Source organism: Hemitrygon akajei, chromosome 28 (genome assembly GCF_048418815.1).
Source record: "Hemitrygon akajei chromosome 28, sHemAka1.3, whole genome shotgun sequence".
Lineage (NCBI taxonomy): Eukaryota > Metazoa > Chordata > Chondrichthyes > Myliobatiformes > Dasyatidae > Hemitrygon > Hemitrygon akajei.
In genome coordinates, this window is record NC_133151.1 from 12,450,907 (window position 1) to 12,478,519 (window position 27,613).

The 27,613-nt window shown below is 44.9% G+C and overlaps 1 protein-coding gene across 1 annotated transcript; it reads left to right on the forward strand.

Moving 5' to 3' along the window:
- Positions 1–16,233: 16,233 nt before the first annotated feature.
- LOC140717689 (uncharacterized) lies at positions 16,234–24,276 on the forward strand. Its single transcript, XM_073031335.1, has 2 exons — positions 16,234–16,327; positions 17,383–24,276. The coding sequence occupies exon 2, from the start codon at positions 18,122–18,124 to the stop codon at positions 19,832–19,834; it is 1,713 nt and encodes a 570-aa protein (XP_072887436.1). The 5' UTR covers positions 16,234–16,327; positions 17,383–18,121; the 3' UTR covers positions 19,835–24,276.
- The last annotated feature ends 3,337 nt before the right edge of the window (positions 24,277–27,613 follow it).

The window sequence follows — 27,613 nt, forward strand, 5'->3', positions numbered from 1 at the left end:
ACCAACAGAGATCAAAATCAATTCAATGAATGGAACAAAATGTTATCAAGATATATTTGACAAGGTAAAAGGCCTAGAGTCCATCTCAAAACTTTGCAATTAGCCAAGGAAAAGGGGGGATGGGGCCTACCTTCTCTTAGAGATTATTATTTTGCAGCACAGTTGAGAGCTGTGATATGTTGGTGCAACCCATCATATGATATTCAATGGAAAAACATTGAGGGGGGGATACTTCCCATCCCCAGACAGGCAATTTTGGCTGACAACAACATACAAAGATACATAAATACTATTGATAATCCATGGGTGAAATGGACACTTAAAATATGGAAAACTATTATAAAAGAATATAAACTAGAGGGAGATATTGCAATTCTTAAATGGTGTGCATATGATTCGGATTTTACACCGAATAAATTGGATGCTAGATTTAAGGACTGGACAGCTAAAGGAATAACAGTTTTTTGCAATATAATGAAAGAAGGAACACTGTTCAGTTTTGAAATGCTTAAAGCGCAACACTTAAAGCGAAAAATGACATTTATTGGTATTTACAGATGCGACAATATGTTAATAGGATGGTTAAAAATAAAAATAAGAACATGTTTGATAGAGTTATTTAGAAAAGCATATAATTCAGATAATGGTAGTAGAATCATTTCAAGTATGTATAAGGGAGAAGGAAAGGAGGGATAATTATATCCGAAGAAGAATGGACAATAATATGGAGGTATCAATAGAAGTGTACCAGTTCACAGAAATGGAAGGAGTTCGGATGGAAAAACTTGATAAGATATTTTATTACACCCTCTACGAAATCCCATTATGATAGTAACCTCTCTGTTTGCTGGAGAAATTGTGGAAATCAAAATGCAAACTATTATCATATTTTCTGGGAATGCCCCGTTATCAAAGATGATTGGAGTGGGATACACAATGCCCGACAAGACATCTTTAAATGTGAAATACCCTTAGAAAGTAAGACCATATGTTTTGGGTATATACCTCAAGAATGGTTGAAAAGAGATAAATATTTAATGAATATACTGATGGTGGCTGGTAAAAAGACTCTTACTAGGAAATGCTGAGACTTCATGTTCTCTGTGTTTTAGTAGCATGTAGTTATTATAGTATAATTATTAGGGGGCTGGAATGTAGGAAGCATGTGTCATTTACTTTGCATTCTGTGCTGTGCATTTATTAGGTGTGTTATGGTAACTAGCGGGAGCATTGTAAAAACGAAGGGGTTAAGTTACTCATTCATGCTTATTTTTGTGGCAGTTTCTAACTTGGGACCGCAGAACTCACGTTATTGGAGAGAGTCCAGAGGAGGTTCATGAGGGGGATTCAGGGAATGAAGGCAAATGGAATGTTGGCCTTCATTGCTAGAGGGATTGAATTTAAGAGCAGGAAGGTTATGCTGCAACTGTACAGAGTACTGGTGAAGCTGCACCCAGAGTACTGTGTGCATTTCTGGTCTCCTTTCTTGAAGAAGGGTATACTGGCTTTGGAGGCAATGAAGAGGAGGTTCACCAAATTGATTCCAGAGATAAGGGGGTTAGACTATGAGGAGAAATTGAGTCGCCTGGGATTGTACCCGCTGGAATTCAGAAGAGTAAGAGGAGATCTTATAGAAACATATACAATTATGAAAGGGATAGATAAGATTGAGGCAGGAAAGTTGTTTCCACTGGTAAGTGAGACTAGAGCTAGGGGACATAGCCTCAACATTCTGGGGAGTAGATTTAGTACAGAGGTAAGAAGGAACAGCTTTTCCCAGAGGGTAGTGGATCTGTGGAATTCTCTGCCCAATGAAGCAGTGGAGGCTAAACAGTAAATATATTTAAGACAAGATTGGATAGATTTTTGCATAGTAGGGGAATTAAGTGTTATGGGGAAAAGGCAGGTAGGTGGAGATGAGTCCATGGCCAGATCAGCCAGTATCTTATTGAATGGCGGAGCAGGCTCGATGGACCAGATGGCCTACTCCTGCTCCTATTTCTTATGTTCTTATGAAAGGGTTAACATATGACAAGCGTTTTGCAGCTTTCAGCCTGTACTGACAGGAGCGTGCGGGGGGAAACTCATTCAAGTCTATCAAATGTTGAAAAGACTAGATAGGGTGGATGTGAAGAGGATGTTTCCTATGGTGAGGGTATCCAGAACTAAAGGGCACAGCCTCAAAATTGAGGGGTGACCCTTTAGAACAGAAGTAAGGAGGAATTTTTTTTAGTCATAGTAGTAAATCTGTGGAATCCTCTGCAGTGGAGGCCAAGTCCATGGGTATATTTAAGGCGGAAGTTGATCGTTTCCTGATTGGTCAGGGCATCTAAGGATAAGGCGAGAAGGCAGGTGTATGAGGTTGAGTGGGATTTGGGATCTACCATGATAGAATGGTAGAGCAGATTCGATGGCCTAATTCTGTTCCAATGTCTCATGGTCTATCTCCAGTTCAAAAGCTTGTCCATAGATGTACAGATGGAACCTTTCACATGCATATGTGCTTGTGAGAAGCTCTTTCTCTAACAAGGGAAAATCTGCAGATGCTAGAAATCCAAGTAACACACACAAAATGCTGGAGAAACTCAGCAGGCCAGGCAGCATCTATGGAAAAGTGTACAGTCGATGTTCCAGGCTGAGACCCTTCAGCAGGACTGGAGAGAAACATCTGCCCTCAACCCATCCTCCTGCCACTCCACCAGGGATAGGGTTCCTCTTGTCCTCACCAACTAGCCTCCACGTCCAACACATAATTCTTCATAACTTTTGCCATCTCTAACAGGATCCCAGCACCAAACACATCTTTCCCTACCCTTCCACATTCTGCTTTTTGCAGGGATCGCACCCTATGCAACTCCCTTGTCCTTTCATCCCTCCCCACTGATCTCCCTCCTGGCACATCCTTGCAAACGTACTAAGTGCTACATTCATCTCTATACCTCCTCCTTCACTATAATTCAGGGTCCCAAACTGTCCTTCTATTGAATCCAGTTCTTCCAGTGTGGCTACTTGTATATCAGTAAGACCTGACATTGATTGGGAGACTGCTTCGCTGAGTACCTATGCTCTCCTCCAGAAAAAGAGGGATCTCTCAGTGACCACACATTTTACTTCCACTTCCCATTCCCATTCTGATATGTCAATCCATGGCCTCCTCTACTGTCCCGATGAGGAGCAACACCTTATATTCTATTAGGGGAGCCTCCAACCTGATAGCATGAACATTGATTTTTTGAACTTCCGGTGATGCTCCCCACTCCGCCTTCTCTATTCCCCATTCCTTCTCCCCCTCACCTTATCTCCTTATCTACCCATTGACTCCCTCTGGTGCTCCTACTCCCTTTTTCTTTCTTCCATGGCCTTCTGACCTCTCCTATTAGATTCCCCCTTCTCTAGTCCTGTATCTCTTTCACGAATCAACTTCTGAACTCTTCACTTAAGCCCTCCTCCTTCTTTGTTTCACCTATCACCTTATGTTTCTCGAACTCTTCTCCCCCCCACCATTTTACTCTGACTCATCATTTTTCTCCAGTCCTGCTGAAGGGTTTTGGCTTGATATGCTGTCTGGCCTGTCGAGTTCCTCCAGCATTTTGTGTAGCTTTCTCTATCTGTGCATAGTTGGTTTCCACATTTGTTAAATCCCTTGATACATAGACCACAGGTTGCCATGTTGCTGCAGTAGTACTGCTCCAAGGTCATACTGGGACGCATCAGCTGAGGTCCTAGTGAACCTTTCTGGATCATAAAACCTCAGCATGGACTCTTTAGTTAGGACTCTTTTATCCACGCATTTCGCTGCTCAAGGAGTGACCTAAGTGGTGCTGAGGGATGAACTTAGCCAGGTAAGTCACCATCCCCAAGGAATGTTTCACTTCCTCCTTGGTTTGGGGCGTCTGCATATTTTCAATGGTTGATGTCTTGGGCCAGGCTTCCATCTTGCAAACTCGCATTAGTGTTTGTGTCCTGCCAAACAAAGATTTCTCTTTATTTAATTTCAAATTGACATTCTGTGTCACATGAAACACCTGTCTCATCATGCTCATCCTTTGTGGACCCCAGATGATGTCATCCATCATGGTCTTGACACCAGCTTTGTCCTCGAAGATCATAAGACAACAAGCAGAATTAGGCCATTCAGCCCATCGTGTCTGCTCCATCATTCCATCATGGCTGATCCCTGATCCCACTCAACCCCAGACACCTGCTTTCTCTCCATAACATTTGATGCCCTGACCAATCAGAAAATTTATCAATTTTCACTTTAAATATACCCACAGTCTTGGCCTCCACAGCTGTCTGTGGCAAAGCAATACACAGATTAACTACTCTGGCTTAAAAAAAATTCTCCTTACCTCTGTTCTAAAGGGTTGCCTCTCAGTTTTGACACCCCTGCATAGGAAACATCCTCTTCACATTCACCTTATTTAGGCCTTTCAACATTTGGCAGATTTCAAAGAGATCGCCCCCTCCTCATTCCTCTAAATTCCAGTGAGTACAGGCCCATCATGTGGACAGTTTTATGGTAGACTTTTGGTGCAGACAGAAGCCCATATGGTACCGAAGAAACACATGCAAAATGCTAGACGAACTCAACAAGCCAGGCAGCTTCTGTAGAAAGAGAGTCCTGCTGAAGTCCTGTCCTCCAGTCATGCTGAAGGATCTTGGACCAAAATATCAACTGTATTCTTTTTTCTCAACAATATTTTTATTGGTTTTTAACTGAAGGGAACATAGTATAAAGGAGGTTTGTGTAGTGCATAACAAATGTATCAAATGTACAATTCATATCTATGAATGAGATGCACCCATAGTACAATCACGCTTTGGTTACCTCCCTGCCCCAACCCATCCCTCCCAATCCCCATTTCCAAGCCATCATTGCATTAGCAAAAATAGTTAAACAGATCCTTTGTCCCCACAGAGCTGCATTGGTATAGAGAAGGTGTATTTTCTTAATACATATACTGTTGTATGTTTACAAATCTGAGTCCATAGAATTTTATCGTAAAATGCTGAAGGTCAGGGATTTATGTGCAGAGGAAAGGAAGAAAGGATGGACCTTTAGTTTGGCTGGGAATTCTGAAAATATTCAAGAAAGGGTCCCCACACCTTTTGGAACTTTCCAATTTGAGAATTGAACAATGATCTTCTCAAGGTATAGACTGGACATGATGTCCCTGAGCCACTGAGCGTGGGTGGGTGGGGCAGCATCCCTCCACCTGAGCGCACCTGGCCAAAAGCCAGGCAAAAGACAGTATGTGGTGTTTGTTCGGACTTAGGTGCATGTCCCCCTCTCCGGAGGTGCCGAACAGAGCAATCAAAGGGTTAGGTTCCAAATTGTAAATAAGTATTTGGGATAGAGTTTGGAAAACATCTTTCCAGTATTTTTCCAAGCTAGGGCATGTCCAGAACATGTGAATAAGGGAAGCCTCGTTCCTTGTCGCAGCAGGGATTAACATCTGGGTAAATGCGAGATCATTTAGTTTTAGACATATGGGCCCTGTGTACGACCTTGAACTGTAACAGGCAGTGGCGGGCACATAAAGAGGTTGTTAACTAACTTGAGAACTGAATCCCATGCATCATCAGACAGTGAGAAATTTAAATCTTGCTCCCAGGCAGTTTTAATTTTGTCAACACAAAGAACACTGCAGATGCTATGGTCAAATCAACACCTACAAACAAGCTGGATGAACTCAGCAGGTCGGGCAGCATCTGTTGAAATGAGCAGTCAACGTTTCGGGCCGAGACCCTTCGTCAGGACTGAAGAAGGAGGGGGCAGGGGCCCTATAAAGAAGATGGGGGTAGGGTGGAAGGTGCCAGGTGAAAAACCAATCAGAGGAAAGATCAAGGGGTGGGGGAGGGGATAGGCAGGAGAGGTGAAGAAGGAATGTAAGGGGAAAGTACTATGGGTAGTAGAAAAAGGCAGAATCATGACAGATCATGAGAGAGGTGATAGGCAGTGGAAGAGGAAGAGGAGGCAGAGTGAAAGTGGGATGGGGGTAGGGAGAGGGAGGGAATTACTGGAAGTTGCAGAATTCGATGTTCATACCAAGGGGCTGGAAACAACCCAGACGGTATATGAGGTGTTGCTCCTCCAACCTGAGTTTGGCCTCATCATGGCAGTAGAGAAGGCCATGTATGGACATATCCGAATGGGAATGTGAAGCAGATTTGAAGTAGGTGGCAACCGGGAGAACCTGTCTGTTGTGGCGGACAGAGCAGAGGTGCTCAACTAAGCGGTCCCCCGATCTGCGTCAGGTCTTGCTGATGTAGAGGAGGTTGCACCGAGAGCACCGGATGCAATAGATGACCCCAACTGACTCACAAGTAAAGTGTTGCCTCACCTGGAAGGATTGTTTGTGGCCTTGAATGGTGGTAAGAGAGGAGGTGTAGGGACAGGTGTAGCACTTACGCTTGCAGGGATAAGTACCAGGTGGGAGATCTGTGGGGAGGGATGTGTGGACCAAGCAGTCGCGGAGGGAACGATCCCTGCGAAAAGCAGAGAGGGGTAGAGAGGGAAAGATGTGCTTAGTGGTGGGGTCCTATTGAAGGTGGCGGAAGTTGCGGAGGAGAATGTGCTGGATCTGGAGGCTGGTGGGGTGGTAGGTGAGGACAAGGGGAACACGGTCCCTGTTGTGGTGATGGGAGGATGGGGTGAGGGCTGAAGTGCGGGAAATGGAGGAGATGCAGGTGAGGGCATCATTGATGACAGCAGAAGGGAAACCATGATTCTTAAAGAAAGTGGACATTTGAGATGTCCTGGAACGGAAAGCCTCATCCTGGGAGCAGATGCGGCGGAGATGGAGGAACTGGGAATAGGGAATAGCATTTTTACATTTGGCAGGGTGGGAAGAAGTATAATCAAGGTAGTTATGGGAGTCAGTGGGTTTATAGAAGATGTCAGTGGACAGTCTGTCTCCAAAGATGGAGACCGAGAGATCGAGAAAGGGGAGAGAAGTGTCCAAGATGGACCAAGTGAATTTGAGGGCTGGATGAAAGTTAGAGGCAAAATCGATGAAAGTGACGAGCTCAGCGTGGGTGCAGGAAGCAGCACCAATGTAGTCGTCAATGTAGCGAAGGAAAAGTTGAGGAGCAGTACCAGTATAGATTTGGAGCATACACTCTTCGCCCGCCTGCAGCCCACAACGATTGCCTCCAGCCTGGACCCCGACCCCTTGGACTTCGACTTCTCAACTGGAACCACGGCCTCCCAGACATGGGCATCAGCCACCAGCATGCCATGGACTCACTCGCTTCTGTCTTGGACCTCAGTTTGGCGCCCTGCAGGCCACAGGCTCCGACACCCCCCAGCTCTAGATCCAGCTCGGACCGAGATCCTGACCCTCTCCAGACCGGGACTGCTCTTACTGCCGCTGGGTCCTATTGCTCGGCTTATTCCTCTACTACCTCCTATCCTCCTCGTGACTCCCAACCTTCCCTCCACCCCTCATCCCCCTCCATTCCTCTGATCACTCATCCTCCCCTCAGCTCGCTCTCCCTGAACATCCCAACCCCCCTTTCCCTCCTGAGACCTCCCAGTCTTTACCATCCGCTCTGACCTTCCCCTCTCTGAGGCAGAGCGTTCTGTGCTTAGCAAGGGCCTCACTTTTATCCCCCTCTGTCCACACTTCATTGAGTTCCGTGCCCGGCATGACACTGAACTCTTCCGTCGCCTACGTCTCCGAGCCTACTACTTTAACAAGGATTCCCCTCCCCCTATTGATGACCCCTTCTCCTGTCTTCAACCCTCCTCCTCCTCCTGGACGCCCCCACCGGGCCTTCTACCTGCACTCAATCTTTTCATCTCCAACTGTCACCGAGACATCAACAGTCTCAACTTCACCACTCCTCTCTCCTGTTCCAAGCTCACTCCCTCTGAATGCACTGTCCTCCACTCTCTCCGCACTAATCCTAACCTCACCATCAAACCCGCAGACAAAGGTGGTGCCGTAGTAGTCTGGCGGACGGACCTCTACCTCACTGAGGCCAAATGGCAGCTCTCTGACACCTCCTCTTACCCCTGGAACAGGACCCCACCAAAAAACATCAAACCATTGTCTCCCGTACCATCACTGCCCTTATCAACTCTGGAGACCTTCCATCCTCAGCCAAAAAACTCACAATTCCCACACCGCTCAGTTTTACCTCCTCTTCAAGATCCATAAGCCTGACTGTCCAGGTAGGCCTATAGTTCCGGCCTGCTCCTGCCCCACTGAACTTGTATTTGCCTACCTGGGCTCCATTTTGTCACCCATAGTTCAGTCCCTCCCCACCTACATCCGGGATACATCCCATACCCTCCACCTCTTCAATAACTTCCAGTTCCCCGGTCCCGACCGCTTCATTTTCACCATGGATGTCCAATCTTTACACACTTCAATTCCCCATCAAGAAGGCCTCAAAGCCCTCTGCTACTTCCTTGACAATAGACCTCACCAGTTCCCCAACACCACCACACTCCTCCGGTTGGCAGAACTGGTACTCACACTTAATAACTTCTCTTTCGGCTCTTCCCACTTTCTTCAGACCAAGGGTGTAGCTATGAGCACTTGCATGGGCCCCAGCTATGCCTGCCTTTTCATGGATTATGTGGAACAGTCTATGCTCCAAATCTATACTGGTACTGCTCCCCAACTTTTCCTTCACTACATTGATGACTATATTGGTGCTGCTTCCTGCACCCATGCTGAGCTTGTCAATTTCATTGACTTTGCCTCTAACTTACATCCAGCTCTCAAATTCACTTGGTCTATTCTCGGACACTTCTCTCCCCTTTCTCGATCTCTTGGTCTCCATCTCTGGAGAGAGACTGTCCACTGACATCTTCTATAAACCCACTGACTCCCATAACTACCTTGATTATACTTCTTCCCACCCTGCCAAATGTAAAAATTCTATTCCCTATTCCTAGTTCCTCCATCTCCACCGCATCTGCTCCCAGGATGAGGCTTTCCATTCCAGCACATCTCAAATGTCCACTTTCTTTAAGAATCCTAGTTTCCCTTCTGCCATCATCAATGATGCCCTCACCTGCATCTCCTCCATTTCCTGCACTTCAGCCCTCACCCCATCCTCCCATCACCACGCCAGGGACTGTGTTCCCCTTGTCCTCACCTACCACCCCACCAGCCTCCAGATCCAGCACGTTCTCCTCCGCAACTTCCGCCACCTTCAACAGGACCCCACCACTAAGCACATCTTTCCCTCTCTACCCCTGTCTGCTTTTCACAGGAATTGTTCCCTCCGCGACTGCCTGGTCCACATGTCCCTCCCCACAGATCTCCCACCTGGTACTTATCCCTGCAAGCGTAAGTGCTACACCTGTCCCTACACCTCCTCTCTTACCACCATTCAAGGCCACAAACAGTCCTTCCAGGTGAGGCAACACTTTACTTGTGAGTCTGTTGGGGTCATCTATTGCATTCGGTGCTCCCTGTGCGGCCTCCTCTACATCAGCGAGACTCGACGCAGATCGGGGGACCGCTTCATCGAGCACCTCCGCTCTGTCCATCATAACAGACAGGATCTCCCGGTTGCCACCCACTTCAACTCTGCTTCACATTCCCATTCGGATATGTCCATACATGGCCTCCTCTACTGACATGATGAGGCCAAACTCAGGTTGGAGGAGCAACATCTCATATACCATCTGGGTAGTCTCCAGCCCCGTGGCATGAACATTGAATTCTCCAACATCCAGTAATTCCCTCCCTCTCCCTTCCCCCATCCCACTTTCACTCTGCCTCCTCTTCCTCTTCCACTGTCTATCACCTCTCTCATGATCTGTCATGATTCTGCCTTTTTCTACTACCCATAGTGCTTTCCCCTTACATTCCTTCTTCACCTCTCCTGCCTATCCCCTCCCCCACCCTTTGATCTTTCCTCTGATTGGTTTTTCACCTGGCACCTTCCACCCTACCCCCACCTTCTTTATAGGGCCCCTGCCCCCTCTTCCTTCAGTCCTGACGAAGGGTCTTGGCCTGAAACGTTGACTGCTCATTTCAACAGATGCTGCCCGGCCTGCTGAATTCATCCAGCTTGTTTGTACGTGTTAATGTTGTCGGGTAGGTTAAACTTGGCAGACATTTGTTCAAATGATGCAAAGCAGTTGTCAATAAAAAGATCTCTAAAGCGCTTGATGCCCCTTCTGAAATGTTGGATTGTGCATAGAAGGCTGGAAGAGATGATTATATAGAATAGGACTTGAAAGAGAGAAGCCATGGAGACCACTATGCTTTCTGAACTGAGCCCATACTCTCAGGGTGTACCTAATAACAGGACTAACAATTGGTTTAGGCATAAGAAAAGGGCGTGCAGATCCAAGAAGTGCGGACATGGAGAAATTCTTAATAGAGTTCAGCTCCATTGTCACTCATATTGGGCAGTCATATTGGTTGTAAAAATGAGACCAAAAGATGAGACAGCATACGTTACCTGCCCCGAAATATAAGCAGAAAGTGGGCAGAACCATGCCCCCAAAACTTTTAGATTTTTGAAGATGGACTTTATTCAGTCGGGGACGCTTGCCCTTCCACACGATACAACTGAGTCTAGCCAATCAAAGAAGGCTTTAGGAATGAAAGTTGGTATGGATTGAAAAAGGTATAAGAATTTAGGAAGGATGTTCATTTTGAGAACATTAATTCAGCCTATCAGGGACATGGACAGGGGTGACCACTATGCTAGGCTCTGTTTTGTATGATTTAACAAATTAATGAAATTTTCTCCAAAAAGACACTTATGTTTCCTTGTTACTGTGACGCCAAGGTAAGTAAATTTGTTATTCACTACCTTAAAAGGGAGGTTATGAAACTCTGACGCTTGTGCTTCTCCATTTATTGGAAAAAGTTTGCTCTTGTGTAAATTAAGTTTGTATCCTGAAAACTGGCTAAATTTGTTGAGTGAGAACATGGGGTGGTGGTAAGCAAGTGATTGAGTTTGACATAAAAATTAAGAGATCGTCAGCATAAAGGGAGACTTTGTGCTCAACTCCCTCCCTCCAAATCCCCATCACAACTGCGGAATGCAATCCTAAGTGGCTGTATGGCCAGATCAAAAAGTAAAGGGCTTACAGGGCACCCTTGGCAGATTCCACATTTGAGGTTGAAAGGTTGGGATTGCTGAGAGTTGGTCAAAACAGAGGCTGTGGGATGCAAATATAACAGTTTAATCCACGTAATAAAACTTGGTCCAAAATCAATTTTTCCTAAAACAGCGAAGAGGTAATTCCATTGCACACAGTTGAACGCTTTCTCTGCATCTAAGGAGATGACACATTCAGGGATCCCAACTGAAGGTGAGTATAAAATATTTAATAGAGAGCGTATGTTAAAAAGGGGAGGTGGTTTTTGACAAAGTCAGTTTGGTCTTCAGAAATAATTGAGGGTAGGATATTCTCCAGTCTATGGGCCAGAACTTTAGCTAAGATTTTGACATAGACATTTAACAGAGAGATTGGCACTCTGTTGGATCTTTGCCTCTCTTCGCTAGAAGAATGATGCATGCCTCATTAAATGATGCTGGCAGTTTACCTTGTTTAAACGAATCAGATAGAACCAAGGTTGGTTGAGGTAAGAGCAGTGATAAAAATGATTTAAAGAATTCTACAGGGAACCTGTTGGGTCCTGGAGATTTACCAGTCTGTTGTAATAAGATGGCTGACAATATTTCCTCTAATGATATTGGCTCATTCAGTCTCATTTTGAGATCGAGAGAGAGCATGGGGATATTTAAGCTATTTAAAAGATTCTCAACTGCAATGTTATCATTTGGGGATTCAGAAGTGTAAAGTAGGGAGTAAAAATTCCTGAATGTGCCCTTGATTTCAGAGTGATTTGAGTTGATGCTTCTGTTTTCCATTCGAATTTTTGTGATGTGTTGTTTAGCTTTGAGACCCCTTAATTGGTTGGTTAAAAATTTACCAGATTTGTCACCATGGATATAGAACCGTCTCTTGCTCTTCAAAAGTTGGCATTCAATTGGGTGAGTGGAAATAAGGTCAAATTTAGTTTGAAGTTCCACTCATTTTTTGTACAACTCTGGATTTTTAATTTGAGCATATTGTTGGTCTATTTCTTTAATTTGATTGGCCAGAACTAGTCGTTCTTTATGGGTTTTTCTTTTCATATTCGCAGTGTAGGAAATTATTTGTCCCCTGTGGTATGCTTCCGAAGCGTCCCAAACAACCAGGCTTGAGGTTTCAGGTGATGTATTGGTATTAAGGAAAAAGATTATCTGGTCCTCCATAAATTTTACAAATCATTATCTGACGGTAAGGTTGAATTAAAACACCAATGCTTGTTTATTTGTGATGGAATCAGCTAATTATTGATTAGAAAGTAGTCAATTTTGGAGAAGGTGTGATAGATGTGTGAGAAGAAAGAATATTCTCTCTTATTTGGGTGGAGAAAGTGCCATATACAGTATCAGAGATGCCATAGTTGGAGAGGAAGGACTGAATTAATGAGGCAGATTTGCTTAGTACTCTGGGAATAGGAGACGATTGATCCAGCACTGGATCTAACCAACAGTTGAAGTTTCCACCTAGTATGAGAGAGTATGAACTCAGATCCGGCAGTGCAGAAAACAAACGTTCAAAGAAGTCCACATCATCCGGGTTCGGAGCATGTATGTTAGCCAACACTACCAATGTATTATATAATTTCCCCGAGACAATGACAAAATGGCCTTTTGTATCTGATATTGTGTTGTAGAGCTCAAAGGGAACGTTTTGATTTATGAGAATTGAGACGCTCCTGGTTTCAGCCTGAAAAGTGGAGTGGAAGTGCTGCCCAGCCCATCATGACTTATGACGGGAACTATCAGAACTGCGAATGTGTATTTCTTGTAGAAATGCAATTGCTGAATTAAACTGTTTGAGATGTGAAAACTCCTTCCTTCTTTTAACAGGTGATTCAGCCTCTTGACATTTCAGCTCAGAAAATTTAACGGACTAACCATTCTCCTTTAAAAGAGATACAGGTTGATAGGCATAAGCGGTGTCAAGATTTCGGGTATAACCTCTGAGGCAAAAGTATAAAACAAAAAGAAACGGCAGAAATAAACCCTGTATAACAAGGACTTCTAAGGGTTCTTAAAACAGTACCAGCATTGGAGTACCCTCCGCCCACCCCCCAACTCACAAGACAGCTGCCAGAGGACATAGCAGCAAGCTCTTAAGAACAATAATTATGCAACAGTACAACTTCCTGTCACTTGTAGTGTCATCTTCAACTCCGTTATTGTCATTTAAAGGAAACAGCAAGCATTCAACACTCCTAAGCTGACATTGTGTTTAGTGAGAAATAAAGCAATTCCCCCAAGGTTTATTAAACATGGCTGTGAAAAATTAACCCTGAAACAAAAATACAAACTGATATTTGAAAAAACAGACTTTACCCAGTGCTCTTCCCACGAAAGGTTGTAAAGTTCATTGAATTGAAGGTAAAAGGAAATACTCTCTCTCTCTCGAGCAGTCTGAGTGGATATTATTCTACCTGATGTGGTAGTCAGTACCTAACCTGTCCAAGTCAGACCAGACCTCGCTATCCAAGCACTACTAATGGTACCTGGTAGAGGGTATGGGAGAAAAGTATTTTATGAAGAATTTGGTGTAGTGGGGAGACTGTTGATTCTTTTCCCTGCTTCGTCTACCGACCGTAGCCACTTCTTGTCACCGCTGGGAAGTGTGATGCGGAGCTGTGCAGGATATAGTAGGGAAGGTCTGAGTCCTTGGTTGGATAGCTCCATCATTACTTCTCTGTACTTGGCTCGCAGGCTCAAAACTTCAGGAGAGTAGTCCTCCACAACCCAAATCTGCTGGCCGCAGTATTCTAGTTTCCCTGTCCACCGGGCCTCTCTAACCAGGAGATCTTTGATCTGGCAGCGGTGCAGGCAAAGAATGACTAGGTGCGGTCTCTGTCCTGGGGCTAGTTTAGCTGCTAGTGAACGGTGGGCTCTATCAGTCTCCGGCGGGCATGGGAGCGTCTTCCTTCTGAAGATCTCACAAAGCAGACTGGAAAAAAATTCAGTAGGACGCCCGCCTACAATAGATTCCGACAGGCCCAGGATGCGTAGGTTCTGCTGTCTGCTCCAGCCCTCCAGGTCAGTAACTTTAGCCATTAGCTTGATATCATTTTCACGTACACTGGAGCAGATGTTCTCAAGCTCACTGACGCGCTGGCTCAGGTCGTCTGTAGTGAGCTCGAGAGAGGGTAGGCATTGGCCATGGTCCTCCACTTTGCATTGAACTTGGTCGAGTTTCATTTCCAGCAATTATGGTGTTGATCTAGTAGCATGGAGATAGCCTCTACTGTCAAGCCAGCTGCTGAATTGTCTTTTTTCCCGGATTTTGTACTCTTTGAGGTCATTGTGAAGCGAACGTAGTCGCAGGCAGGGGGAAGAGCAAAAAGTCCAACAGTTTGGTGTGAGAAAAGGGGGAAGGAGTGTGGGGATAAAAAGTAGAGTGGAGTGCCCATTCTTTGTGACTACTCCATGTGGCTGCTAAATGGAAGTGCAACTGTATTCTTTTCCATAGATGCTGCCTGGCCCCCAAAGTTCCTCCAGCATTTTGTGTGTTGCTTGGATTTCCAGCAGCTGCAGATTTTCTCTTGTTTATAGTAGCCAAAGAAAGCGATATCTCCCTGTGGTGTGTTAGAAGTACACAGTCTTGAACTTGCCTTATTCAATCTTCATCTGCCAAAACCCAAATGACATGTCGAGTAAGCTAAACCACTTAGCACCTGCAAACTGGGACATGGTCTCCTCCTGTGTTGGCAGTTTAAAATGTTCTCTCTTGATGGCTCCCCTCTCCCCCACTTTCTTACTCTATCTCATCTTTTTTCCCAGTCCTGATGAAGGGTCTTGGGATAAAATGTCGACTGTATTCTTTTCCATTGATGCTGCCTGGCCTGCTGAGTTCCTCCAGCATCCTGTATGTGTTGCTTGTGCTTTGCATCTCTGTTTTCACAGCATGCACTCTTACATTGGCCTGTGCAGCTTCTTAGCTTGTGCTTGTGTGGTCTCTGCTGTCCTACACATATCCACAGCCTTTGTCAATTTCAGATCCTTTTCAGAGAGCAATATTTCTCTGAACCCATTATCTGGGACTCCACAAACTATTTTGTCTCTAACTAGTGAGTGTAAGTGTGGAGTCTCTGAAATCTCCACACTTACAGGCCTCTCAGTGTGCGAAGCTCAGTTGAGTATTGGGCACAGATGAAAAAAATTATATCCCTCAAATGAAATGGTTTCACTCCTCAAATTTTGTCATCAGAGTGTTCATTGTAAAGGCTGTCTCATCAATTTGAAAGGTGTTATGGATGCCAAAAGCATATTTTACCAATTACATGTAGAAAAATAGATGCTTTCAAAAGTGGGATATCCCACTTTTTGTGACTGACAGAGTGTAGGTGCTTGGCGAAGCAGTTTCTCAATCTTCGTTGACTCACTGATATACAGAAGGCCACACCAGGAGCACAAACAGACTGACAAATTAAGTGTGGCCTCATCTGGAAGAACTGTTTGGGTCCCTGAATGGTAGTGAGGGAGGAGCTGTAGGTGCAGGTGTGGTACTTGTTCTGTTTGTAAGGATAAGTTCCAGCAGGGAGATTAGTGGGGATGGATGAGTTGACCACATTGCCAAGCACCTTTGCTCCATCCGCCATACCACCAAGAGTGATCTCCTGGAGGCCACCCATTTCAGTTCTACTTCCCATTCCCAATGCGACATGTCAGTTCACACTCAGGCTGGAAGAGGAACACTTTATATTCCATTTGGGTAGCCTCCACCCTGGTGGCATGAGCACAGAATTCTTGAACTTATGGTAATACTGTACCCCTCCTTCACTATTCCCCATTCCCGTTTCTCTCTATCTGCCGAACATCTCCCTCTGGCACACCTCCTCCTTCCCCTTCTATGGTCTTCTGTCCTCTCTACTCAGAATCCCCCTTCTCCAGCCCTTTAACTCTTTCACCAATCAACTTCTCAGCTTTTTATTTGACCCCGCCCCCTCTCCCAGCTTCACCTATCACCTACCATCGTATGCTTCTTTCTCCACTCCCTCCATCTTCTTACCCTAAATTCCTCCCTATCTTTCCAGTCCTGATTAAGGATCTCGCCCCGAAACGTCGACTGTTTCCTCTTTACCATAAATGCTGCCTGGTGTGCGGAGTTCTTCTAGCATTTTGTGTGTTTTACTCTGGATTTCCGGCATCTAAAGTTTTTCTCCAGTTTGATCAAATGCGCATGTGTACGGGTCGCAGCTGGTTCCCGGATATCGCGCATGCGCCCGTTGGACGAGAGGCTCCGAACGATCGGCCACAGGTAGGAGTGGAGCTCTGGGCAGGGATCCAGGGCACCGGCGTCCGAACCGCGACTGAACAAAAATTACTGTGCGCTGTAGGTACATTGTGGTCCTGCACCCCGGGACAATGCCGGTTCTTTCGCACGATCCGTACCCGGGTCCCGGGGAGCTTTCGGCTGATGAGCAAAGGTGCCGTCGCCATTTCGGCGGCGCATGCGCATCGCTGGGACCGTGATGGATAGATAGGTTTCTAAATCGTGGGGTTTCTAGGTAAAGAGACAGCCATGGGCGACACTACCAGTGCTTTCCCCGCCAGTTCTTGGGGCGTTTGGAAACACAGGCGGAGGAAATGGGAGCAGATGGATCGCCCAAATACTGCAGAGCTCCAGTTATCTAAATTCAAATATTAAGAAGTTGGAAAGAATAGTTCCCAATTAATCTTGGATGAAGAGTCTACCTTCCAGTCGGTGAAAATGACAATTAGTGCATGAAAAAAAGAGAACAAAATCCTTCTGTCAGAGTTAGTTCCTGAGAAAATCACCTTTGTTCTCCCTCCTCTTGTTCTGGACCTTTCAACCCGTGAGAACTTGTTTTGTACTATAGTTTCTGATATCAAACACCTTTGTCCTCTGTAACAAGTGTCCTGTAGTTTTCACATCACCAAAGTGCCAGACTACAATGAGAAAGACTACTGCCCACCCCATCATATTCATTTGCATTGCCATTGGTGAGTTCACCACTGCCAATCACCTGGGGGTGGTGGTCAGAGTAATTAGAATATCTCCAGGATCAGACATGTAATAGCAAGTGGTTTTTGTAGTGCTTTGGGCCTTGACCAGAACTTGTAATAACATTAATTGAGAGAGACACAGACTGATGGGCAGAATGGCCCATTCTGATACAGTCAGAGAATTTGATGGTCAGTCAGGATGCCTGATCCATGCTCAGTTAGAAGATGAGTTCCAACTTGAATTGAACTTTGTAACACTGTGATGTCAGAGCTCTCCAACAGACTAAAATCTCACCTAAAATATTGTCTTTCGTTCACTGATGTCTTTTGTAAATATTTTTACAGGTTAGAAATGGCAGAAAATTGGTGTATGAGAATCTCAGATGCAACAACACTTCAGTTTTGCTGTCTTTGTGTGGATATTTAAGGAGTCACCACATATTTCCTTTGTAATATCAATATATCTGTTGTCGATCCTTGGAGATGAAGAAGTATCTCACCCCAGCTGGAAACGTGCTTTGTGTCTGAAATGAAGTTTTCTGTTGTAACTCAGTAAAATCTACTGAAACCAGGGTGCTGAGAACACACCAGCATTTAATCACTAGAGATCAGTTCTTCAACTGCATTGATTGTGCAAGGGATTCAAATTTTCTGACATCTGAATTTCTGAATTACTAGAGAATTGATCACAGTGAGATATCATTCTCCTTCTCTCAGTGTGTGAAGGGATTTACTCTCAACCCACCTGCAATCAAACCAGTGAGTTCTCCATGAGGAAGGGCCATTCACCTGCTATGTGTATGGCACAGGATCGACTCAGACATCCAGCCTGAAGATACATCAAGTTCACACCATAGTGAGACACTCCACCTCTTCTGTCTGCAGGAAGCAGTTCATTCTGTCAATTCATTTAGACTGTGTGAAGGCATTCACACACTCCTCAATGCTGCAGAGACACCACCTCAGCTCACATTAAGGAGCGAACATTGACCTGCTCAGACTGTGGGAAGGGATTCACTTGATCATTTTAACTGAAGGAACATCAGTGAATACACCCTGGAGAGAGGCTGTTCTCACTGAGAAGATGCCATTCACCTGTTCAGACTGTGGGAAGGGATACACTTGGTCTTCTCAATTATTGGTACACCAGTTAGTTCACACTGGGGAGAGGCCGTACATCTGTTCAGACTGTGGGAAGGCATTCACTCGATCATCCACACTACAGAGACACCAACGAGTTCACACTGGGGAGAAACCGTTCACCTGCTCAGAATGTGGAAAGGAATTCACTCAGTCATCTAACTTGAAAGTACATCAGCGAGTTCACACTGGGGAGAAACCATTCTCCTGCTCAGAATGTGGAAAGGAATTCACTCGGTCATCTGAATTGAAAGTACATCAGCGAGTTCACACTGGGGAGAAACCGTTCACCTGTTCAGACTGTGGGAAGGGATTCACTCAGTCATCTCAACTGAATGCACATCAACGAGTTCACACTGGGGAAAGGCCATTCACCTGCTGTGAATGTGGGAAGGGATTCACACACTCTTCCACACTGCAGAGACACCAGCGAGTTCACACTGGAGAAAGGCCATTCACCTGCTCTGAATGTGGGAAGGAATTCACTCAGTCATCCACCCTTGTGAAGCACTACCGAATTCACACTGGGGAGAGGCCGTTCACCTGCTTTGAATGTGGAAAGGGATTCACTCAGTCTTTTCAACTGAAGGAACATCAGCGAGTTCACACTGGGGAGAAACCATTCACCTGCACAGACTGTGGGAAAGAATTCAATCGGTCATCTCAACTGAATGAACATCAGCGAGTTCACACTGGAGAGAGGCCGTTCACATGCTCTGAATGTGGGAAGGGATTCACTCAATCATCTCAATTACTGAAACATCAGCGAGTTCACACTGGGGAGAGGCCATTCACCTGTTCAGACTGTGGGAAAGCATTTACTCACTCATCCACACGACAGAGACACCAGCGAGTTCACACCGGAGAGAGGCCGTTCATCTGCTCAGACTGTGGGAAGGGTTTCACTCGGTCATCTCAACTGAAGGAACATCAGCAAGTTCACACTGGGAAGAAACCATTCACCTGCTCAGACTGTGGGAAGGAATTCACTCGGTCAGCTCAACTGAATGACCATCAGCGAGTTCATACTGGGGAGAAGCCATTCATCTGCTCAGACTGTGGGAAGGGTTTCACTTGGTCAAGTCAACTGAAGGAACATCAGCGAATTCACACTGGGGAGAAACCATTCACCTGCACAGACTGTGGGAAAGAATTCACTCGGTCATCTCAACTAAATGAACATCAGCGAGTTCACACTGGAGAGAGGCCATTCACCTGCTTAGACTGTGAGAAGGGATTCACTCGGTCATCTGACTTGAAAGTACATCAGCGAGTCCACACTGGGGAGAAACCATTCACGTGCTCCGACTGTGGGAAGGCATTCACACACTCATCCACGTTACAGAGACACCGGAGGATTCACACTGGGGAGAGGCCATTCACCTGCTCTGAATGTGGGAAGGGATTTGCTCAGTCTTCCACTCTTGTGTCACACTACCGAGTTCATACTGGGGAGAGGCTATTCACCTGCTCTGAATGTGGGAACAGATTCAGTCAGTCATCTACCCTTGTATCACTCTACCAAGTTCACACTGGGATGAGGTCGTTTACCTGCTTTGAATGTGAGAAGGAATTCACTCAATCATCCAACCTTGTGTTGCATTACCAAGCTTTGACCAGAGGTGATCAGAGTGATCAGAAGCTTGAGAGGACATAATTCACTCAGGTTCACTGATCCAGTATTAAAGGCAGTGACCTGTGGTGGTTTTTTTTTTGAAGCTTAGAGCAGCGGCCGATCAGCATTCTGGATTGATTAGCAAGAACAAGGCAGGGGCAAGCAGGGCAGCCAGCATTGTAGTGAACTGCGTTGGTGGGGATTTTGAGGCTTTAGCTCTTAGAGAAGGCAAAGAAAGCTGTAGAATTTTTTACCCCCTTATATTTGCGTGTTTACAGCAGTAGAGATGTCAGGCAGGATAGTGGAATGATCCTCTTGCGGGATTTGGGAAGATGGAGTTCTCCAGTATCCCTGACGACTACAGTTGCGAAAAGTACATCCAGCTGCAGCTTCCACCAGTTTGCATTATGGGGTTGGAGCTGGAACTGGATGAACTCTAGATCATTCGGGAGGCTGAGGGCCTGATAGATAGGACATATAGAGAGGTAGTTACACCCAGAATACAGGACACAGGAAACTGGGTGACAGACAGAAATGGGAAAGAGATTAAAGTACTCCTGTGGCCATCCCACTCAACAAAAGGATATTGTTGGGAATGAGGGATGATCTAGCAGAGGAAAGTCACAGCAGTCAGATCTCTGGTACTTTGTCTGGCTCTGTGACTCATAAAGGGGTGAATAGATGCCAGGGTCAGGGACATCTCAGATCGCATCCACAGTATTTTGGAGGGAGAGGGAAAGAAACTAAATTTTTGGATTGCTACTTGTGCCACACGCCAGTGAGGGTAGAAACAGTATGATTTGGCAGGTAAATGTGTGGCTGAGAAGATGATGCAGGCGGTAGGGCTTCAGGTTCTTGGATCATTGGGTTCTCTTCTGAGGGAAGTATAACCTGTACAAAACTGATGGGTTGCACTTGAACCCAAGGGGGACCAATATTATCATGGACAGGTTTGTTAGTGCTGTTGGAGAGGGTTTAAACTAATTTGGCGGGGTGGGGGGTGGGAATCGGACTCTAGAGATTCAGGATAGGATGGATAGTAAAAAAAAGGTAGCACGCAGACAAAATGTCAGGAAGGGCATGCAGGTGATAGAACAAAACTGCAGCCAGCAGGGTGAGTATCAGTGCATTAGGGATGCAGAATCAAAAAGGGTAGCAAATACAGTACTCAGTGTTATATCTCAATGCAGGGAGTGAAAGAAATAGGGTGGATGATCTTGTGGCCATCATTGAATCATGGCTGAAGAATGGTTGTAGTTAGGAGCTGAATGTCTAAGGTTACACATTGTATCGGAGAGATAGGAAGGTAGAGGGGGTGGCATGGCTCTGCTGGTAAAGAATGGCAACAAATTAGTAGAAGGTTATGACATTGAATCCTGGTGGTTGAGTTAAGAAACTGCAAGGGTAAAAGGACCTGGATGGCAGTTATATGCAGGTCTCCCAACAGTAGCTGGGATGTGGATCACAAGATAGTGAATTTGTTGAATGTCAGCGAAATGACTTTTTAGAGCAGTTTGTCATTGAGCCTACTAGGGGATCAGCTATACTGGATTGGGTGTTGTGTAATAAACTGGAGGTTATCAGGGAGTTTAAGGTAAAGGAACCCTTGGGAGACTTTGATACAATATAATTGAGTTCAACTTGAAATTTGATAGGGAGAAAGTAAAGTCTGATGTAGCAGTATTTCTGTAGACTGAAGGAAATAACAGTGGTGTGAGAGAGGAGTTGGCCAAAGTAAATTGGAAGGAGATGACAGCAGAGCAGCAATGGAGTGAGTTTCTGGGAAAAATAAGGAAGGTGCACACTAGATGTATTCCAAAAAAGAAAGAAATACTCAAATGGCAAAATAGTGCAACCGTGGCTAACAAGGGAAGTCAAAGCTAATGTAAAAGCAAAAGTGAGGGCATACAACAAAGCAAAAATTAGTGGGAAGACAGGATTGGGAAGCTTTTAAAAACCTACAGAAAGGGAAAAGATGAAATATGAAATCAAGCGTGCAAACAATATCAAAGTGGATAGTTAAAGCTTTTTCAAATATGTAAAAAAATAAAAAAGAGAAGTGAGTGGATATAGGTCTGCTAGAAAATGATGCCAGAGAAATAATAATGGGGGACAAGGAGATGACAGATGAACTAAATGAGTATTTTGCATCAGTCTTCACTGTGGAAGACACTAGCAGTGCACCAGATGTTGAAGGGTGTGAAGGAAGAGAAGTGAATGCAGTTACTATTAAATAGGAGAAGGCGCTCAAAAGCTGAAAGACCTAAGAGTACATAACTCACCCAGACCAGATGAACTGCACCCTAGGGTTCTGAAAGAGGTAGCAGTAGAGGTTGTGGAAGCATTATTAATAATCTTTCAAAAATTATTGGGGTCTTGCATGGTGCCAAAGAACAGGAAAATTGCAAATGTCACTCCAGTTTTTTAAGAAAGGAGGAAGGCAGCAGAAAGGAACTAATAGACCAGTTAGCCTGACCTCAGTAGTTGGGAAGATGTTGGAGTCAATTGTTAAGGGTGCGGTTATGGAGTACGTGGTGACATAGGACAAGATAGGACGAAGTTAGCATGGTTTCCTTCAGGGAAAATCTTGCCTTAAAAGCCTGTTGGAATTCTTTGAGGAGATTACAGGTAGGGTAGATAAAGGGATCCTTTTCTTATTTGCTGCCAGTGACTAGTGGTGGTTCACAGGGGTCGATGTTGAGACTGCTGCATTTTATGCTGTATGTCAGTGATTGAGAATGTGAAATAGATGGCTTTGTTTCCAAGTTTGCAGATGATATGAAGATTGGTGGAGGGGCCGGTAGTGTTGAGGAAACAGGTAGGCTGCAGAAGGACTTAGACAAATTTGGAGAATTGACAAGGAAGTGGCAAATGAAATACAATGTTGGAAAATTCATTTTGGTAGTAGAAGTAAAAGTGCAGACTGTTTTCTAAAGGGACAGAAAATCTAAAAATCTAAGATGCAAAAGGTCTTAGACTAACCCTAACCCTCATGCGTCCCTGTGCAGAACACCCTAAAGATTAACTTGCAGGTGGAGTTGGTGGTGAAGAAGGTAAATGCAATCTTAGCATTCATTTTGAGAGATCCAGAATGCAAGAGCAATGATGTGATGCTGAGGCTTTTTAAGGCACTGGTGAGGCCTCACTTTGAGTATTGTGAACAGTTTTGGGCTCCTCATCTCAGAAAAGATGTGCTGGCAGTGGTGAGGGTTAAGAGAAGGTTCACAAGGATGATTCCAGGAATGAAAGGGATATCATACAAGGAATATTTGATGGTTCTGGGTTTGTACTCACTGGATTTAGGATGAAGGGTGGATCTCATTGTAACCTATTGAATGAAAGGCCTAGACAGAATAGATGTGGAAAGGATGTTTCCCATGGTGGGTGAATCTAGGTCAAGATTGCATAGTCTTAGGATAGAGGGGTGTCAAAACAGAGATGCTGAGAAATTTCTTTAGCCAGAGGGTTGTGAATTTGTAGATTTTGTTACCATAGGCAGCTGTGGAGACCAGGTTATTGTGTGTATTTAAGACAGAGTTTGATAGGTTCATTTTTGGACACGGCAACAAAGGGAGAAGACTCAGGAGTGGGGTTGAGGAGGGGAATCAACGGTCAGCCATAATTGAATTGGCGCAGCAGACTCAAGGGGCCAGCTGTCCTAATTTTGCTCCAATATCTTATGGTCTTGTGATCTTATGCGAGCTGTGGTGACAGGTGATTCATTAGTTAGGGGAACAGAAAGGATGTTCTGTGGATGAGAACAAGATTCCTTGATGATATGTTGCCTTCTAGATGCCAGGGTCTGGGCACCTCAGATTGAGTCCCCAGCATTCTTAACAGGGAGGGTGAACAACCAGAGGTCATGATCCATGTAGGTATCAAGGACATAGGTAGGAAGAGTGCTGAGGTTCCGCAAAATTGAAGGGCTAGGGTTCTAGGGTTGTGATCTCAGGATTGCTACCTGTGTCACATGCTAGTGAGGTTAGAGCTCGGAAAAATATCCAGTTTTAATACATAGCTAAGGATTTGGTGTTGGAGGAAGGGCAGAAGAGTTTTGGATCAATTGAGTCTTCGAGGGTGGCTGTGTGCGCAGGAGTGCGAGTGCATTGGGGAGGGGGCATTGATGGTGGAGGGTGGAGGGGGCATGCATGTATCTCTCACTCACACACACAAAAACACATGCAGCTGTGGGGATGGATGGAGGTGGTGGGAGAGGGAGATTGAGTTGGGGAGTGGGAAATGAAAGGGGGTCTGGAAGGTGGGCAAGAGGAGCAGGTTGGAGATAGGGCTTCCTCCTCCTTCCCATCCACCCACCTTCCAGTTCCCATTTCATTTCCCACTCTCCTCCCACCAAGGTCTCAGATTCCCCCTCCACCCCCACCCCCTCTGGAATTGACCCCATTCTCTGAGCATTGATTTGCTGTGCATGCAAACAATAAATTGTTAGATAGTATATGGTTAACATACTTTGATAATAAATTGAATTTGAGCTTGAACTTTGTAATGTATTGTTTATAAAACATGTACTGATGTACTCAATGAAGTTCCAGGTGTGCAAAACGAAACTGGTGTTCAGCCCTACTACTCCGTGCCAGCCAATTGCTTTCTCCTGATTTTGTTCTATCTGACATGGGCATCAGTCGGGTTGAAAGAAGGTCAGAGTTAGGAGTTTAATTTCAATGGACATAGTTTGTATCAAAAGGACATGCAGGAAGGCAATCATGGCAATCATCTATAGGCCTCCAAATAATAGCGAAGATGGAATTGAGATTGCAAAGGGAAACATAGAAAACCTACAGCACAATACAGGCCCTTCGGCCTACAAAGCTGTGCTGAACACGTCCTTACCTTAGAAATTACCTAGGGCTACCCATAGCCCTCTTATTTTTCTGAGCTCCATGTATCTGTCCAGGAGTCTCTTAAAATACCCTATGTATCCGTCTCTACCACCGTTGCCGGCAGCCCATTCCACGCACTTACCACTCTCTGCGTTTTAAAAAAAACTTACCCCTGACATCCCCTCTGTACCTACTTCCAAGAACCTTAAAACTGTGCCCTCTTGTGCTTGCCATTTCAGCCCTGGGAAAAAGCCTCTGAGTATCCACACAATCAATGCCTCTCATCATCTTATACACCTCTATCAAGTCACCTCATCTTCTGTCGCTCCAAGGAAAAAAGGCCGTGATTCACTCAACCTGTTTTCATAAGGCATGCTCCCCAATCCAGGCAACGTCCTTGTACATGTCCTCTGCACCCCTTCTATGGTTTCCATATCCTTCCTCTCGTGAGGTGACCAGAACTGAGCATAGTACTTGAAGTGGGGTCTAACTGGGGTCCAATATAGCTGCAACATTACCTCTTGGCTCCTAAACTTAATCCCATGATTGCTGAAGGCCATGCTTTCTTAACTGTAGAGTCAACCTGCGCAGCAGCTTTGAGTGTCCTATGGCCTTGGACGGCAAGATCCCTCTGATCCTCCACACTGCCAAGAGTCTTAACATTAATACTATATTCTACCATCATATTTGACCTACCAAAATGAACCACTTCACACTTACCTGGGTTAAACTCCATCTGCCAATTCTCAGCCCACTTTTGCATCCTATCAATGTCCCGCTGTAACCTCTGACAGCCTTGCAAGTTATCCACAACACCCCCAACCTTTGTGTTATCAGCAAATTTACTAACCCATCCTTTCACTTCTTCATCAAGGTCATTTATAAAAATTACGAAGATTAGGGATCCCAGAAAAAATCACTGAGGCACACCACTGGTGACCGACCTCCATGCAGAATATGACCTGTCTACAACCCCTCTTTACCTTCTGTGGGCAAGCCAGTTCTGGATCCACAAAGCAATATCCCCTTGGATCCCATGTCTCCTTACTTTCTCAATATGCCTTCAATGGGGTATCTTGTCAAATGCCTTGCTGAAATCCATATACACTACATCTACTGCTCTTCTTTCATCAATGTGTTTAGTCACATCCTCAGAAAATTCAGTCATGCTTGTAAGGCACGACCTGCCCTTGACAAAGCCATGCTGACTATTCCTAATCATATTATACCTCTCCAAATGTTCATAATTCCTGCTTCTCAGGATCTCCATCAACTTACCAAACACTGCTAGAATGGGCAATTAACAAGGGTAATGCAGCACTTCAATATGCAAAGGGATTGGGAAAATCAGGTTGGTGTCGGATCGCAAGATAGGGAATTTGTTGAATGCCTAGAAGATGGCTTTTTAGAGTGGCTTGTGCTTGAGCCTACTAGGGGAAAAGCTATCTTAGAATAGGTGTTGTGTAATAAACCAGATCATATTCAGGAGCTTAACGTAAAGGAACCCTTAGGCAGTGATTATATTATACAATTTGAGAGTGAGAAGCATAACTCACGTGTATCAGGTTTGCAGTGGAATAAACGGAATTGTAGCGGTATGAGAGGGGAGCTTGTCCAGGTGGGTGGAAGAAGGGGGGGGGGGGAGAAATACAGGCGGGGATGACAGCAGAGCAGAGATGGCTGTAGTTTCTGGGAATCGCTCACAAGGTGCAGGATAGATAAGTCCCACAGAAGGAGTTGTTCTCAAATGGCAAGGCTAGGCAACTGTGGCTGACAAAGGAAGTTAAGACTGCATAAAAGCCAAGTAAAGGCAAATGGAGCAAAAGTGACTGGGAAGTTGGATGATTGGGAAACTTAAAATCCAACAAAAGGCAACTAAAAAAGCTATAAGAAGGGAAAAAACAAAATATGAGGGTAAATTAGTCAATATAAAGCAGGATGCTAAAAGTATGAGAGTTAATATTGGACAACTGGAAAATGATTCAGGTTAGGTAGTAATGAGGTACAAAGAAATGGTAGATGAACTGAATAAGTACTTTGCTTCAGTCTTTACTGTGGAACACATTAGCTGTACGCTAAAGGTCTGAGTTTCAGGGAGCAGGAGCAAGTGCCATTGTTATTACAAAGAAAAAGTTCTTTGCAAACTCAAAGGTCTTAAGGTGGATAAGTCACCAGGACCAGATGGACCCCATCCCAAAGTCCTGAAAAGATTTGCTGAAGAGATAAAGGATGCATTTGACATGATCTTTCAAGAAGCACTTGATTCTGGCATGGTTCTGGGGGACTGGAAAATAGCAAATGTCACTCTGCTCTTTAAGAAGGAAGGAAGACAAAAGAGAGAAAATTATAGGCCGGTTTGCATTACCTCAGTGCTTGGGACAGTGTTGGAATCTATTATTAAGGATGAGGATTCAGGGTAATTGGAGACTAGTAAGTCAGCATGGTTTCTATGAAGGGAAATCTTGCCTGACAAATCTTTGAGGAAGTAACAAGGAAGGTGGACAAAGGAGTGGCAGTGGATGCCACTTGCTTAGATTTTCAGAAGGTATTTGCTAAGGTGCCTTACATGAGGCTGCTTAACAAGATAAAATCCTATGGCATTACAGGAAACATTCTGGCATGGATTGAGGAATGGTTAACAGGCAGGAGGCAGCAAGTGGGAATAAAGGGGGCTTTTTCTGATCGGCTGCAGTGATTAGTAGTGTTCCTCAGTTGTCAGTACTGCTACTTCTCACATAATTGTATGTTAATGATTTAGATAATGGAATTGATGGCTTTGTCGCAAAGTTTGCGAATGGTACGAAGATAGGTGGAGGGGTAGGTGGTGCTGAAGAAGCAATGCGATTGCAGCCGGACTTAGACAAATTGGAAGTATGGACAAAAATGTGGAAGATGAAATACAGTGTTGGGAAATGTATGATAATGCATTTTGGTAAAAGGAACAATAGTGCAGAATATTACCTAAATGGGAAGAAACTTTAAA